Source organism: Miniopterus schreibersii (genome assembly GCF_964146895.1).
Source record: "Miniopterus schreibersii genome assembly, chromosome: 4".
NCBI classification, from domain to species: Eukaryota; Metazoa; Chordata; class Mammalia; order Chiroptera; family Miniopteridae; genus Miniopterus; species Miniopterus schreibersii.
In genome coordinates, this window is record NC_138105.1 from 6,559,611 (window position 1) to 6,572,739 (window position 13,129).

The following is a 13,129-nucleotide window of genomic DNA, read 5'->3' on the forward strand; positions in this document are numbered from 1 at the left end:
TTTCCGGTTTCCCTGTGCTGTTCGCTGTTCAGCGTTCCTCTTGCCTTCAGTCTTCATTGGGGGTGGCACAGACAGATCTGTCGGTGAACTTGTGTGGGCTAAGCTGTCCCGAGTGACCATGGGGAGTTACAGAGGTGTTACAAGGCTGGGTGCCATGTGTGGTGGGGGTTGGGACGTCGCTGTGGGCTCTGCCTGCACCTGTGGAGTGGGGTGGGTTAGACTCAGACGTAAGGCTGCCCCCTCCTGGAAGGTGGGAGGTGGCCTGGGGCCTTGGCAGGGGCTCTGTGGACCTGAAGCCATCTGACGAGGTCGAGTGGTGGTCATTTTGAGACCCTGATGCAGTTCTGGGTTCTCCCTGAAGGAGCCAGATTGAGCAAAGGGCCAGTGGGGCCTTTTGCGGGGTTCCTGGGCCGGAACTGCAGGCAGGGCCCAGCATCCTGACTCCTGGGTCATGTTCTCGTTAGTGCTGTGGACAGACACGTAGCTCGTTTATCCTGTGGGACTCTCTGGACCCGGAGCCTCTTTCTCTCCTCCTCATGAGTGGCGGTCCTTCCTTCATTCTGTGCTCTTTGGGGCAAAGGCGTAGTAAGAGCCATTGGCATGCTTCCGCTAGATGTATCTGAGAGCTCTGCGGAGCTGTGTCTGCAGCCTGATTTCCCTCCAGTCTCACATTTCCAGCTCTTTCCAGATGGTTCCACTTGGATGGTACCCTGAAGTCCCAGATTCATTGTGCTTGAACGTAAGCTCTTGGTCTTCCCCTCCCACCTGCTTCTCTGTAACGTTTCTTCTCTTGGTTAATTATGGGACGACTCCCAGCAGGAAACAGGACATGAGCTGGACCCATCCCCACCCCTCACTGACTTCCTCCAGCACTTATAATGTCCCATGGGCGCCTCCTGCATGGCCTCACGTCCGTCCCCAGACGTGGGCTTGGCCTGCTATAGCATCGACGTGGTCACAGTGGTCACAGAGAGTGTCTGTTTTGTTTCCCTGGAGGGGAGGAGGCGGGCAGGGCTGAGAGGCCTACCTCTGTTTCCTCTAGGCAGCCCCAAGGTTTAGCAGCTAGACTGGAGTTTAAAAATGAGACATTTCTTTGAAATGCCCAGTGTTCTCCAGTAGCTCAAATTCTAGGGTAGACAGTTTTGTTTACCTAGTTAACGGAATGAAACAATAAAGCAGTGCATGTGTTACCTTTATGAGGATGTCCATTACTATCTGCTCCTTGATTTGTTAAAAGGAGTAAGCAGTGAGCACCTGCAGTGTTTCACCGCCAGGAGGAGAGTCTCCTGTGTCAGGTCACACACGGCAGTCACATGATGTGTGTCCTGTGAGAGGCTGTCTCGGGGTGGGCAGGGGAGGGTCTGGGCCGGGCTTGGTAAGTGACCGTGGGGTGAGGAGGAGCCGGGCAGCCTGGCTGTGGAGGAATGAGAAGTGGACAGGTGTCAGCCCCGACAGGAGGTCAGCTACCAGGGGAGCTATGGCCACGTTGTTGAGAATGGACACTGAGGATGGGGATCCTGTTCACTTTTCCTTTGTTTGCCCAGTGCCTGGGGGGGTAGACAGCGGGTGCTCGGCAGAGTCAGCGAGTGGGCCTGAAACTCCTGGGTGCTGGGACCCTCCTGGAGAGCCGTCCTCAGGCCCTGTCTCAGCAGAACCGTGAACAGTAGCTGAGGGGATGGCAGGTGAGCTGAGGACGGGGCCCTTTCCTGTCCCCCCATTCACATTCTTTAGCAGATAAGCTCAGATCCCTTCAACCTCTGATTCTTCTGTAACCTGAGAAAGATTTTGGTGCCATCTTTTGGATGGATTTTCCTTTTATGGTGAGATTCTCAGCTTTTCCTGCCCAGCGGTTATGTCCCACACTGCTTCCCTCAGTACCTTGTGGCTCTGGTCACTTCCTTGGGACACCCCGACTGTGCAATTTCCAGAAGGCCTTAAGAACCTTGAAAACTTAAGTCCCTTCAAGCCAAAGTTTCAAATTTTGCTTGCTTACCTTTTTTCATTGTAACAGTAACGGCAAAACTTAGAGGCCTATGAGAAAGGACAGAGGTGCCGTAGGACCTCAGTGGGGATGAATCCCCCCGCCCCCAGGCCTGCCCGTCTTCTCCTGGGGTGCAGTGGGGACCAGGCTTCCCCTGAGTGTTGAGTAGAACCACCGCCTTGACGATGACCCTTGTGCTCCTGTGGTCAGCTTGGCCTAACCCCTGGGATAACCTTGGAAATCACTGACTGTTCTGAGAGGCTGCTGCTGGGTGTGTGGACCCTGGATGCAGACATCGTCTGTACTGCTCCTCGTTTGTGTGTTGAGTCAGCTCTGTTCAGAAGAACCTGAAACGCAGTGAGCAGAGTGCAGCCCAGATGACTGTGTTTCTCCTTTCCTCAGTGTGGCCATCAGTTTAGGCCACAGTCATGCTGCTTGTGCGATGCTGTCCAGGGAAACTTAGGGTGACTCCATGTGACAAAGCACTTTCAGACATTGGACCTCACCTGACCTCCCGAGGTGCCTGGGAGGTGCAGCCAGCACTTTGGAGAAGAGAAAGCTGGGTTTTGGGGCACCTGGCCAGTGGCCTGAGGACATCACTCAGCAGGTCCGAGCTGGGTTCCCACCAGGACCCGTGCCTTCAGTATTTTCCCCTGTCCCCCATTTCTCAGAATCCATCCTGTCAGATGTCACCTAGCATTAAGGAAAGGTGTTCGTGTTGGGAGTGGCTGCTCCAGTCTCACTCTGGCTCCGTCTCCTGGGCCAGGCTGCCCGGCTCATCCTGAAGACATCCCGGGGTGGGGGGACCACGCACCTCTTGTCCCCTCACTGTCCCCGTGCCTGAGTCAGGCATCTGGTGTGTAATTGCTGGTGGGACTGGAAACATGTCACGTGTATCCAGGTCCCCTTCATAGGAACGAGCAGACACGTGCACAACAGCATTTGACTTCCTACCATACGTGTGTGACCCACGTCTCCTCACTGCTGGGCCTTTTCCCACAAATGACCTCAGATGTGACCTGCTTAATCCTGCAGGGAGATAAGTGGTTATTTTTATAGTGAGCTTGTCTTTTCAGAAGCCATATATAAAAGTCACTTTATAGCCAGGTAAAGGTAAGCGTCTACATGACTGAATGGAATGGAGCCATGATCCAGGATTGTGACCACTTTCTCCCCAGCCAGCAACAGGCACAGCCTGAGAGGAGCTGTGGGTTTGGGTCTGGGGTGGCGGGTGAAGCCCTGCGGAGCCCGGATGCCCTGCTCCGTCTGGCAGGCCCTCCTCAGGAAGGAGTGCGGTATCTCCGTGCGTGTGCTCCACGTATGTGCACACTTGTCCAGGGCACACGGAGGGAACATGCCCCACTTGTAAACGCACTGACTGTAAGGAAAGACACATTCTTAGAAACGTGCCACGTGGGAACCCCTGACAGCCCAGAGTGGGGCGTGGTAAGAGGCTGTCCTGCAAATACAGTAACAGTAAATCACTCTGCCCTGGCACTGGGCGAACGGCCAGCTCGTGGGCACAGCATGGCCCCAAACTGCCTGGTGCTTGCTGTCGTGGGTGGGGTATGCCTACCTGTTGCTTTTACCAAAGTTACTACCTGCCCTTCTTCCTTCCATTATCAGAGGAAGTATTTTAAGCAAAAGCAGTTATTTAGAGGAAAACTTGAGTTCTTGCCTTTACTCTCTCATTGTTTGAGAACCTCACCGGGAGGCATGTTCACCCCTGGGCAGGGGGCACTGATGAGCAGTTTGTCACATTCACAGGATCTGCAGAGCTGGGTGAACGGGTCCAGCGAACACGGCTTTGTTCTCGTGTCCTTTGGGGCTGGCGTCAAGTACCTGTCAGAGGACATCGCTCACAAGCTGGCCGGGGCTCTGGGGAGGCTGCCCCAGAAGGTGATTTGGAGGTACAGTGTCCTCACAGCTACTTCCCCCCGCTCTGCCCACAGGTCTGTGAGCCCCACAGAGGCCCCGGCAGGCGCAGCGGAGCCTGGGCTCTGCATTGTGTGTCTCGGGTAGCGAGATCTAGGCTTGAATGTGTGAGTCTGCAAGTAGGGACATGTAGTCTGCGGGATGGTGGCCCCACTTGTCTGTCTGTCCTTTATTTCCATTTTTCTGCGCCTTCAGATCAGGGCTGGCATGGGGGACAGTGGATGAATGATACGTGGGTGAAATATTCCACGGGGCCTTTCGGGTCCCACTTGAAACCGGACCTTTAGAGCACAGCAGCATGCCAGTGCCAGGCCGCTGGGTAAGCAGGCCCACAGGCGGCCCTGCGTCCTGCAGGCGCTGCCGGTGTCTGCCCGAGAGCACCGACCCTGGGCGTTCCTGCAGTGTGCTTGCTGGGCGGTGCCACCACCCTCGGGCCTGAGTGGCACAGCTGGGAACTGAAGCCCTGCGCGGGCTCTGAGGAGCTCTGCTGATGAGCGTGTCCTCTGACAGCTTCTCCTGGCCGATGGGGAAGGGATTCGGGTTGACCCTTCGGACCCCGTCCTGTGGGGTTTTCTGTTAGGCTTCCCTGGAAAGTGCCCCCTGCTTTGTTTAGGACAGTTTCTGTCCAGTAAACCTCAAAGTTTCACCTTTCAAAGATCGAGGCAGGACCCAGCCAGGCAGGGCCTTCCCCTGAACCCTGCCCCCGGCCAAGTGGGAGGACCGCGCGCTCTCCTCTCCTCCTCGCCTCCCGGAGGCCCGTGTCCAGGATGGAGCCGGTGGCTGCCTGCCGCTGGCCTCTGGATCCCTCTAGTTCACCTTCTGGCTCTGGTGGGATGAGTCCCGAGCACAGGTTCATGTGGTGCTCTCTCCACCTCTGGATAGGTGAGAAGAGCAGAGGGAGGTGGGCTTCAGTATAACCAAGTGGCCTGTTTGTCCCCCAGTCAGTGAACATGTGATAAAGAAACTTGCCAGACTTCTGCTGTGGTGAAAGAGGGATGGTTCCTTGTTAAAGGGTGTCAGCGGAAGATGATGTGACTCTTATTTTAAACCTAACACCGTAACCGGAGTCTGTGCAGAGTGCAGTGGTTTCTGAGAGGCTCCTTGTCTGCTGCATGTGTAGGTTTTCTGGAGCCAAACCGAGGAATCTGGGGAACAACACGAAGCTCCTGGAGTGGCTGCCGCAGAACGACCTGCTGGGTGAGTGGCCCGCCCCACCCCACACAGGCTCGGGCTGATGTGCACGGGTGACCGTGACCAGGCTCCGACGCTGATGTGCACACTCTGCCTTCAGCTTGGGGCTGATACATGTGTCATGTGTGCAGTGTGTGAGACAGCCGTGAAGTCATCTGGTGTCTCAGCTGTTAGATTTCACATCAAGTCAGATCTTTATTTGTGGGAAAATAAAAAGTATAATCATTAGGGCCTATAAATGAAAATTTTTAGACCAGTCACCAGTTTTGATTTTTCTGGAAAATATCTTAATATAACCACATACTTATGGAACTGTGTAAATTAGCAGGGAGTGAAGTTACACCTAATTAGGCTAATTGCCTAAAGTAGTAAATTAAATCAGTGAAAATGTAGATTTGTGTCACAGTTTTATTACACAGGGAAATTGGAAGTTATTCATTTGTTTGAAACCAAAGACAAGCAGAGGGCCAAGGAAGCAGACCGTTTATTTTAACTTTATTTGGATCATCTGCCAAAATTTCTGCCTAAATCACCAGGCATTTTTGAAACACTTTATTTCTGGCTGTGGTCAGGGGGTGCTCCAGGGCGAGCAGTGGACCCAGGGTGTCTTCGCCCTCTGTTCCCAGCTCTCTCATGGCTGGGCCTGGTGGTGACAGTGACGCTCCCTTCAAGGAGACAGTTTGGGTCCACTGGGAGGGCAGGTCCTGGTGTTGGCTGAGAGAAGCCACCTGTGGGCGAGGGTCAGAACCTGCGTGACCCCCCGCCGGACATTGGTCCAGTGAGGCCTGGGGCCCCTCGAGGCCGAGGCCCACAGGTCCGTGTGCCTGGGTGTCTTCAGAAGATGCAGGTTTGGGGGCTTCGGGGCCTGTCTGTCCACCCCCCTCGTGGAGCCTGGCTGCTCACAGGACCTGTGGGGATTGAAACACCGCATTGATTTTGGTCAGTTCCTGCTTTTATCCCCATGACAGCCATGTGTTACCTGGTGTCCCATCTGCTATGGCTTGTTTCTGTCAGTGTCTGTCCCTTGTTTGGACACCTCAGCAGTGAACGCAGATGCTGATGTGACGGCTGGGGTCAGCCGTCCAGTGCTGACGTCACTCAGTGTGGCAAGTGCTGATGATGCTGACGTGACTCGGTGAGTTGGAAGCTGATGTGACTCAGTGTGGGGGATGCTGATGTCACTCAGTGTGGTGGGTGCTGACGTCGCACCGAGTGGCAGATACCGTGGAGGGTCAGCAGCGTCCTGGGATGAGCAGTGCTCCTGTGCACCTGGGACCACCCCCACTTCCACAGGTTCTCACGGACGGGACGGTCTGACGGTGGTGTGGGCAGCATTGGAGCAGCAGGGACAGCGTCTGCTCGGGGTCACTGTGCTGCTTTTCTTGCTCCCATTGGCCTCCTCTTAATTACTGGGTGTTTCAGTAGATGTTGGTGGTCAGTTCATATTTGTGTTTGAGAGAAAGTTGTAATAAAATTCTCAGCTATAAATCTTGGCTGCTTAAAAATGGCCTCTATAACTGTGATGGCCTTAAAAAGTAATCAAATACGTTAAAATTTGTGTGTTCATAATGATACTGTAAAAATAAATAAAAAGACATCATTGGCCATCTTTGGAGGTATTAAGGACCCCCCAGGAGTTGTAAATAAAGGGAAGGAATCACCCAACAAACTGGCTTTTAGTTGACATATGCAAATCAGGTGATTATGGATCATGACTGGTGTCCACACCTCGGGTATTTCTGAGAACCTCTGCCTGAGTGACAGGTTGTGAGCTCTCTGTCTGCTGCTCCCCCAGGGCACCCCCACATCAGGGCCTTCCTGAGCCATGGCGGCCTAAACAGCATCTTTGAGACCATGTACCACGGTGTCCCGGTGGTGGGCATCCCCCTCTTCGGGGACCATTATGACACGATGACCCGGGTGCAAGCCAAAGGCATGGGGATCCTGCTGGAGTGGAAGACGGTCACGGAGGCAGAGCTGCACGCGGCCCTGGTGAAGGTGATCAACGACCCGAGGTGAGCTTCCAGCAGGGGACAGGAGACACCCCAGCAGCTGCAGACGCCAGTGCACAGCACCTTGTGCAGGTTTCTGAGTTGGGAAATGAAAGTAGCCCCATGTGTCCACATTCTGTGGGGGAGGACCTGCAAGGGAGTCGCCGGGGTCCCCGCCGTGGGTCAGGCCTTCGTCCTGCTCTCACTGTGGCACTCACAGTAACCAGGTGGCACCGGGCATCCCTCAGTCGGGCTCATCAGAATCTCTGTCTTGTTTTGAAAGCTCTGGTGTGTGTTGAGTTGGCTGCGCTCACAGCTGAGTCTTGGTGGCGAGCAGGCTGTATGGTGACAACACAGTGGCCCTGTTTCTAAGGACATGCCATTGACCTTGTGCCTCAAGTGACACTGACAGGGAGGAGTGTGCATGTTCTGCTCCCCCTGTGTAGTGACCACGGACACCTCTGAGGACCAGCCCACAGGAAAGATTCTTTCATGTGAAAGGCTGCAGGCCGCCACCTGTGGGCTCGGGGGGTAGGGGGGACCCAGCGCCTTGGTCACAGCTCTGGTGCTTGGAGCACAGGTGACCAGGGGTGCCCAAGAAGGGGACCCCTTTGCCCATTCTGCCGCACTTCTTTCCAAGTCTGTTTTTTGCAAATGTGATGTTCTGATGGGAAATGGCAGGGACCAGACAGGCTCTGAGGCAGGTTGTACAAGGCGGCCTGCAGCAGCGTCTGGGCCCCTCCAGAGCTGCTGAGGTGGTCCCCCCCCCCCCCGGCCACAGTCGCTGTGCCCCATGGCGCAAAGCAGGGCCACGTCTGAGACCTGGCTGAGGTCACACTGTGAAACCCAGGGCAGGCTCCTAGTATTCGAAGCGCTTGATGTCAGAGCATTCTCGTTTCCCTCATCTGAGGACATGCTTAGTGGTTTTGGATAGAGCGGAAGTGAGGGGGAGAGAGACGTCAGTCGGTGGGCCCTGGCTGGGAGCTGAGCCTTACCCTTTTTGGTCCACGTAGGGCCCCAGCCCACCGAGCCACCGGCCAGGGTGGTCTCAGAGTGTTCTCATTTTGTGCAGTGAGCAAGTGTATGCAGTTCTACAAAGTATGCAAGTGAGACGAGGCTCTGTGCATTCAGGGCAGAAGGTGCCTTATTCAGTGTGGGAAGGCGATGCCCAGGGGCCTCCGTCTCTGCGGAGGTCGTGTGTGACAGTGCTCCAGCCCGACAGGCAGGCCTCGTTCAGGGCTGACGTGCTTCAGCGCACCCTGTGCCGGGCACTCGGTGCAGGGTCCCCGCCGTCACCGGTGTTGCTGAGGACGTATGGGTACGTCTCACACTGTCAGGAGGTCCTCGGCACCTCACGCCTCTCGCAGGTAGTCGGATGGACTTCACAAGCTGTGATCTGTTCTTTGGGAGGAAGTCTTTTGCATCTGGAGGTTTTATTATTTTAAGCAGGCGGCGGAGAAGGGTGGGCAGTTAATCCTTACTCCACAGCCTGTGGTATTGACTTTCAACAGGAGGCACTTTCTGTTTAGTAAAACCTAACGTAAGGGGTGTGCCTGGTGTGGGGACAGAGATTTGCGGTCCGAAACGCTGCATGTGCAGCCAGCTCTGTGACCGTGATCAGGGTCCCCTGGGTCCCTGTTCCTCGCCTGCTGACAGCGTACCCCGCTGTGTCCACATGAGATAACGTGCTCCAAGCCCTGAGCGCAGTGCGCGCGTGCCCGCTGGTTTTCACTCTGTGTTCCTCGCCCACAGCTACCGTCGCAGGGCCCAGCAGCTGTCCGAGATCCACAGGGACCAGCCCGAGCACCCCGTGGAGCGGACCGTGTACTGGATAGAGTACATCCTGCGCCACCGCGGCGCCCACCACCTGCGGGCCACCGTCTACCAGCTGTCCTTCTGGCAGTACTTCCTCCTGGATGTGGCCGCCGTCCTCTTGCTGGCCAGCGCCCTGCTCTGTGTCCTCCTGTCCTGGGCCACGTCACTGGTCCGCAGGCAGGCCCGGCGCTGCTGGTCCAGACACAGGCCCAGCGTGGTGAACGGGTACCCCCACAACGGGGTCCTGAACGGCAGGTGCCAGAGGAACGGCCAGGTCGCGCTCGACAAGAAGGCGAAGTGAGCCCGCGGCCCCGTGCCCCGTGGTCGCTGCTGCCCTAGCCTAACCCCCGAGTCGCGTCAGCGAGCAGTTCTAACCCCTCCTCCGATTACTAACGAGACCCTGTGGGTTAGGTGGCTGCGAAAGCACAAACCTAACGTGCAAACGTATTTTATTCCAACACCCATGTCGAGTTTGGCGCTGGACCTGTTAGAAGCCTTAATTATTTAAATCGGCTCAGTGCCCGTGTCAGCCTTCGTTCCAAAGCTTGGCGCACGTCCTGTCGCAGGCCGGGTGGTCTCCTCGCGCGTGTGCGCGGGCCCCTAGAGGAGCGTGGCCTGGCTGCTGTGCCGTTTGCGAAGGGTGAGATGGGCGGTCAGGAGCCGATGCTTCTCTTCCAGAGTCTCCCGTGTGAAACTCAGGACACTGCGCAGAACAACACTTCCCCTCAGAGCTGAACACCGACCAGGGAGAAAATGAAAGGCAGGAGCACTGGGTTTTGTACTCTTACGTTTTTTGTTTCAGTTTTTTGTTTGTTTTTTGTCTTCCTTTTCTTATGGACTGTGGATGCTTCTGGAGGAAAATCATACAGTTAAGTAAATGCATCAGTTGGTTGTCACATTTTGTTTGTTTTCCCAACCAATAATTGGCTCTGGAAGAATTTTATAGTTTTTTCTGTTTCATTTTCATAGTCACGTTGTGTGTAACAGACGCAGCGGCCGAGCTGCAGCTTTTGTTACAGTCCGCGACCAGCTACGCCGGCGGCTCCGCGGCGGCGTAGCCCGTTACCTGACTGCTCTGTAACGATGCTTCTCCACAGCGTCGTTGTGGAATGTCCAGGTGTTACGCCGCCGCAGTTTTAACTTTAAAAACCATGCTTGTCACCCCTCTTGTCTGGGCCACACAATCTATGCTACGGAGGTGCCAACGCGAAATTCTGGTCCAGGGGACGCGTCGGTCTCTGTCCTGGTCCCTGCTCTGTCCGGTCCGCTTCATTCAGACCTGACATGATATGCAGACGTGACAGAGGATTCGCACTGTTTTAGAAACCAAGTAAAATGAGTTCCTGTTCCCTCTCTCTGCGCCCTGCCGCAGCAGTGAGTCTGGCCACTGTGTCCGACGGGGCACGTGACAGTGACAGTGACGTCAGGACCTCCTGGCCCAGCACCCCCGTTGGCACCTCTGAGTTATTTCAGGTCATTCTGTTTACTGAGCACCTGCACTTCTGTGAGGTGAGCTTTATTTATTGATCCTGAGACACCCGTGTCTGCAGCTGAGAGTAGAAACACACCAGTTACCCAATGACGTTCACTCACATGGGAAGAGCCGTGAAAATTCCTACCGCCTTTGGCCTCCGCGTACACTATGACACGCGACTTCCTGCCCCCACCAGGAGCCGGGGTGCGCTAGAATCAGCAGTGTCCTAACCTAGAGCGCAGACATGCACGCTCTCCGAATACTTGAAGAAACGGTGTTACACTTACAGGCCTACGAGCCGTACGGTGTCACAATCTTACCGTGATGCTGCGGCAGAAAGGGACGGAGCCCAGGCCGTGAGCGGTGGGTGGTGGCCGGACGCCGAGTGTATGAGGCCCCGACTCTGCGGTTTTGGGATTGGATGGAGTTGTCAGTAGCACCCACTGGATGATTAAGCAAAATCTCCACTGTGACAAAACTTAAACAATAAACGTGATTTAAAATAGACCAGTGTTGTTGGAATACAACTTTGTTCAGGTTTTATTTCACAGCAGTGTGCTTGTCCGTTATGAACGTGTTTCTGAGACAGGTGTCCCACGTTCCTGTGTGTAAGTGTGACATGGCGTGTTTGTTACGCGCGGGGTGTTTATTACCAGACAGGGATCTACTTACCATACGAGTGCATCACCATGGGTCTCAGACTCGTCCCCAACTCAGAATGTCAAGTGAAGCCCCTGGCTGAGCGTTGCTGTATTTTTCTAGTCAGCTTATTGTTAGCTAGATTCTCTAATAAAGGAGAGTTTTCAAGAACGTTTTTATTCATTTGTCTTAAAAAAGAGCCTGTGCAGATATTTCCATGCTGCTCATGATCACACCTAAGGAGACCAAGACACTGGGGCCCTTGCCCTCGGAGACGAGGGCAGAGCTTGGCTGTCGAGCCCGAGGGGAGCGATGTTGGGACTGCAGTGGGTCAGGACCGAGGCTGAAGAAATTAGAGGTTCTCTCGAGAGTAGAGGCCCTGTTACAACTTGGGCCTCAGATGCCGGGGCTTCAGCGACCATTTTCTGGGACGGTCTCTGGGGTATCAGCTCAGGCCTGGGTGTAACTCAGGAATCTGCGCTGCGCGTCACCCACCAGCATTTACACCTGAGCCTGGGTGGTGCCCCTCCACACTGGACCTCAGGACTCTATTCATGGGATGGGACACCTGCCTGCCCACCCCTTCTCCTTCATCTCCTGCTTCTGCAAGGTCTGTGCTCGGATCCCAGCAGAGTCTGGCCCTGCCCAGAGCCCAGCTGCCTGCTTTGCGCGGCCATCAGTCAGACTAGGTGTCTCATCAGGTGTCCTGGGGCACAGAGCACGTGCTGGAGTTAACAGGAAAGAAGGCCAGTTCGTTGTGAAGCCACTGTGGCCTTTGCGTTTATAAACGGAAGGGCCTTGTTTGACATGCACACCTGGAGTGGACTGAGGAAGGAATTTTTTTATCCGCTGGGATCGGGGAACTGCTGGGCGGCGTCCACTGGACAGCAGGGCCGTGTGAGGTGCCGGCACCAGGCGGGGGCTGTGGAAGCCCCGCCGTGCCCAGGGGCCCCTGCTCACGGCCGCTCATTGGCAGATGTCTGTAGTCGGACCCCAGGGTGCTAATTGCTCCATCTGGACGGTCCTGGGAGTCTCATTCTGTGAGTCACATGGAAGTCAGGCTCCTGTCGTTTGAGGTCCTGACTTTGAGGCCAGATCCAGTATTTATTGATCTTTAGGTTTTGATTTCTTATTTGTGCAGTGATTACCCCCAGGCTTGTGTGTACACATACACACACACCACACACCAACACTAACACTCACAATCACACTCATGCAGAAACACACACACTTACACTAACACACACATACCCCCCACATACAGAAACACACATCCACACGTGCACACTCACATTCCCACACACACTCACAGAAACTCTCAGATTTGCGGTCGAGTCCTGGACGCACTGAGTCGCCTGACCTCTTCCATATTTCTGTGCTTTCGGGTTTTGAAAGTTGTTTACAAAGCTTTATTCTTCATTCACCACCCATGTGTGGAATCTTCTCAGCTGGGAGCGTCTTAGGTGCAGGAGGTCACCTATTCGTTTCCGTCTTTTCTCTCCAAAGCCCTGCCACTCACCAAACCCCAAGATGCTACTAAAACATTTGAAAATGGGGGACCAAACTGAGGCGATAAAACCACCTTGGGATAATTCAGTGATCTGTTTTATTATTGAACTATAACTCGTTTTTATTCTTTTAAGTAATTCAGCCAGTTTGTAAATATAAAGTCACATAGGACGATACGTATTTACAATTGGTATAATGAAAAACCATTGAAACAAAACTTTTATATGGCAGTGTGAGAATTACATGAGTTCAGTTAGAGAAAATTCTCCAAAACATGTATTAAACAGTTTCTTACCCTCATACTTTTGAGGTAGAAAGATCTTTGGCCAACTTTTTTTTTTTTTTTTTAATATATCTTTATTGATTTCAGAGAGGAAATGAGAGGGAGTGGCCAACTTTTAAAGACATGTATTTCATGCAAAAAATGCTAGTGAAAATTTTTACCGACAACAAAAACATTTTTCCAACATTAGAAATGCCTTAGAAATGCATACATTTAAAGTATTCGTGTCGTCATGTTTCACTAATTCTGCAAAACTACAAATTCCTAAGTGCTCAGGTTTTTGGGTTGCGAGTTGGGGCAGGGGATATAGT

General features: G+C 54.0%; 1 protein-coding gene across 8 annotated transcripts in view; it reads left to right on the forward strand.

Annotated features, from left to right (window-relative positions):
- Window positions 1–11,192, forward strand: part of UGT8 (UDP glycosyltransferase 8) — a 51,073-nt gene extending 39,881 nt beyond the window's left edge. For all 8 annotated transcript variants that reach the window (XM_081134766.1, XM_081134762.1, XM_081134763.1 and 5 more), the window contains exons 4-7: window positions 3,749–3,891; window positions 5,037–5,113; window positions 6,903–7,122; window positions 8,851–11,192. In XM_081134766.1, the coding sequence (XP_080990892.1) occupies window positions 3,749–3,891; window positions 5,037–5,113; window positions 6,903–7,122; window positions 8,851–9,214 (804 nt within the window). In that variant the 3' untranslated portion in view covers window positions 9,215–11,192. The remainder of the gene's footprint in view (window positions 1–3,748; window positions 3,892–5,036; window positions 5,114–6,902; window positions 7,123–8,850) is intronic.
- Window positions 11,193–13,129: the final 1,937 nt, after the last annotated feature.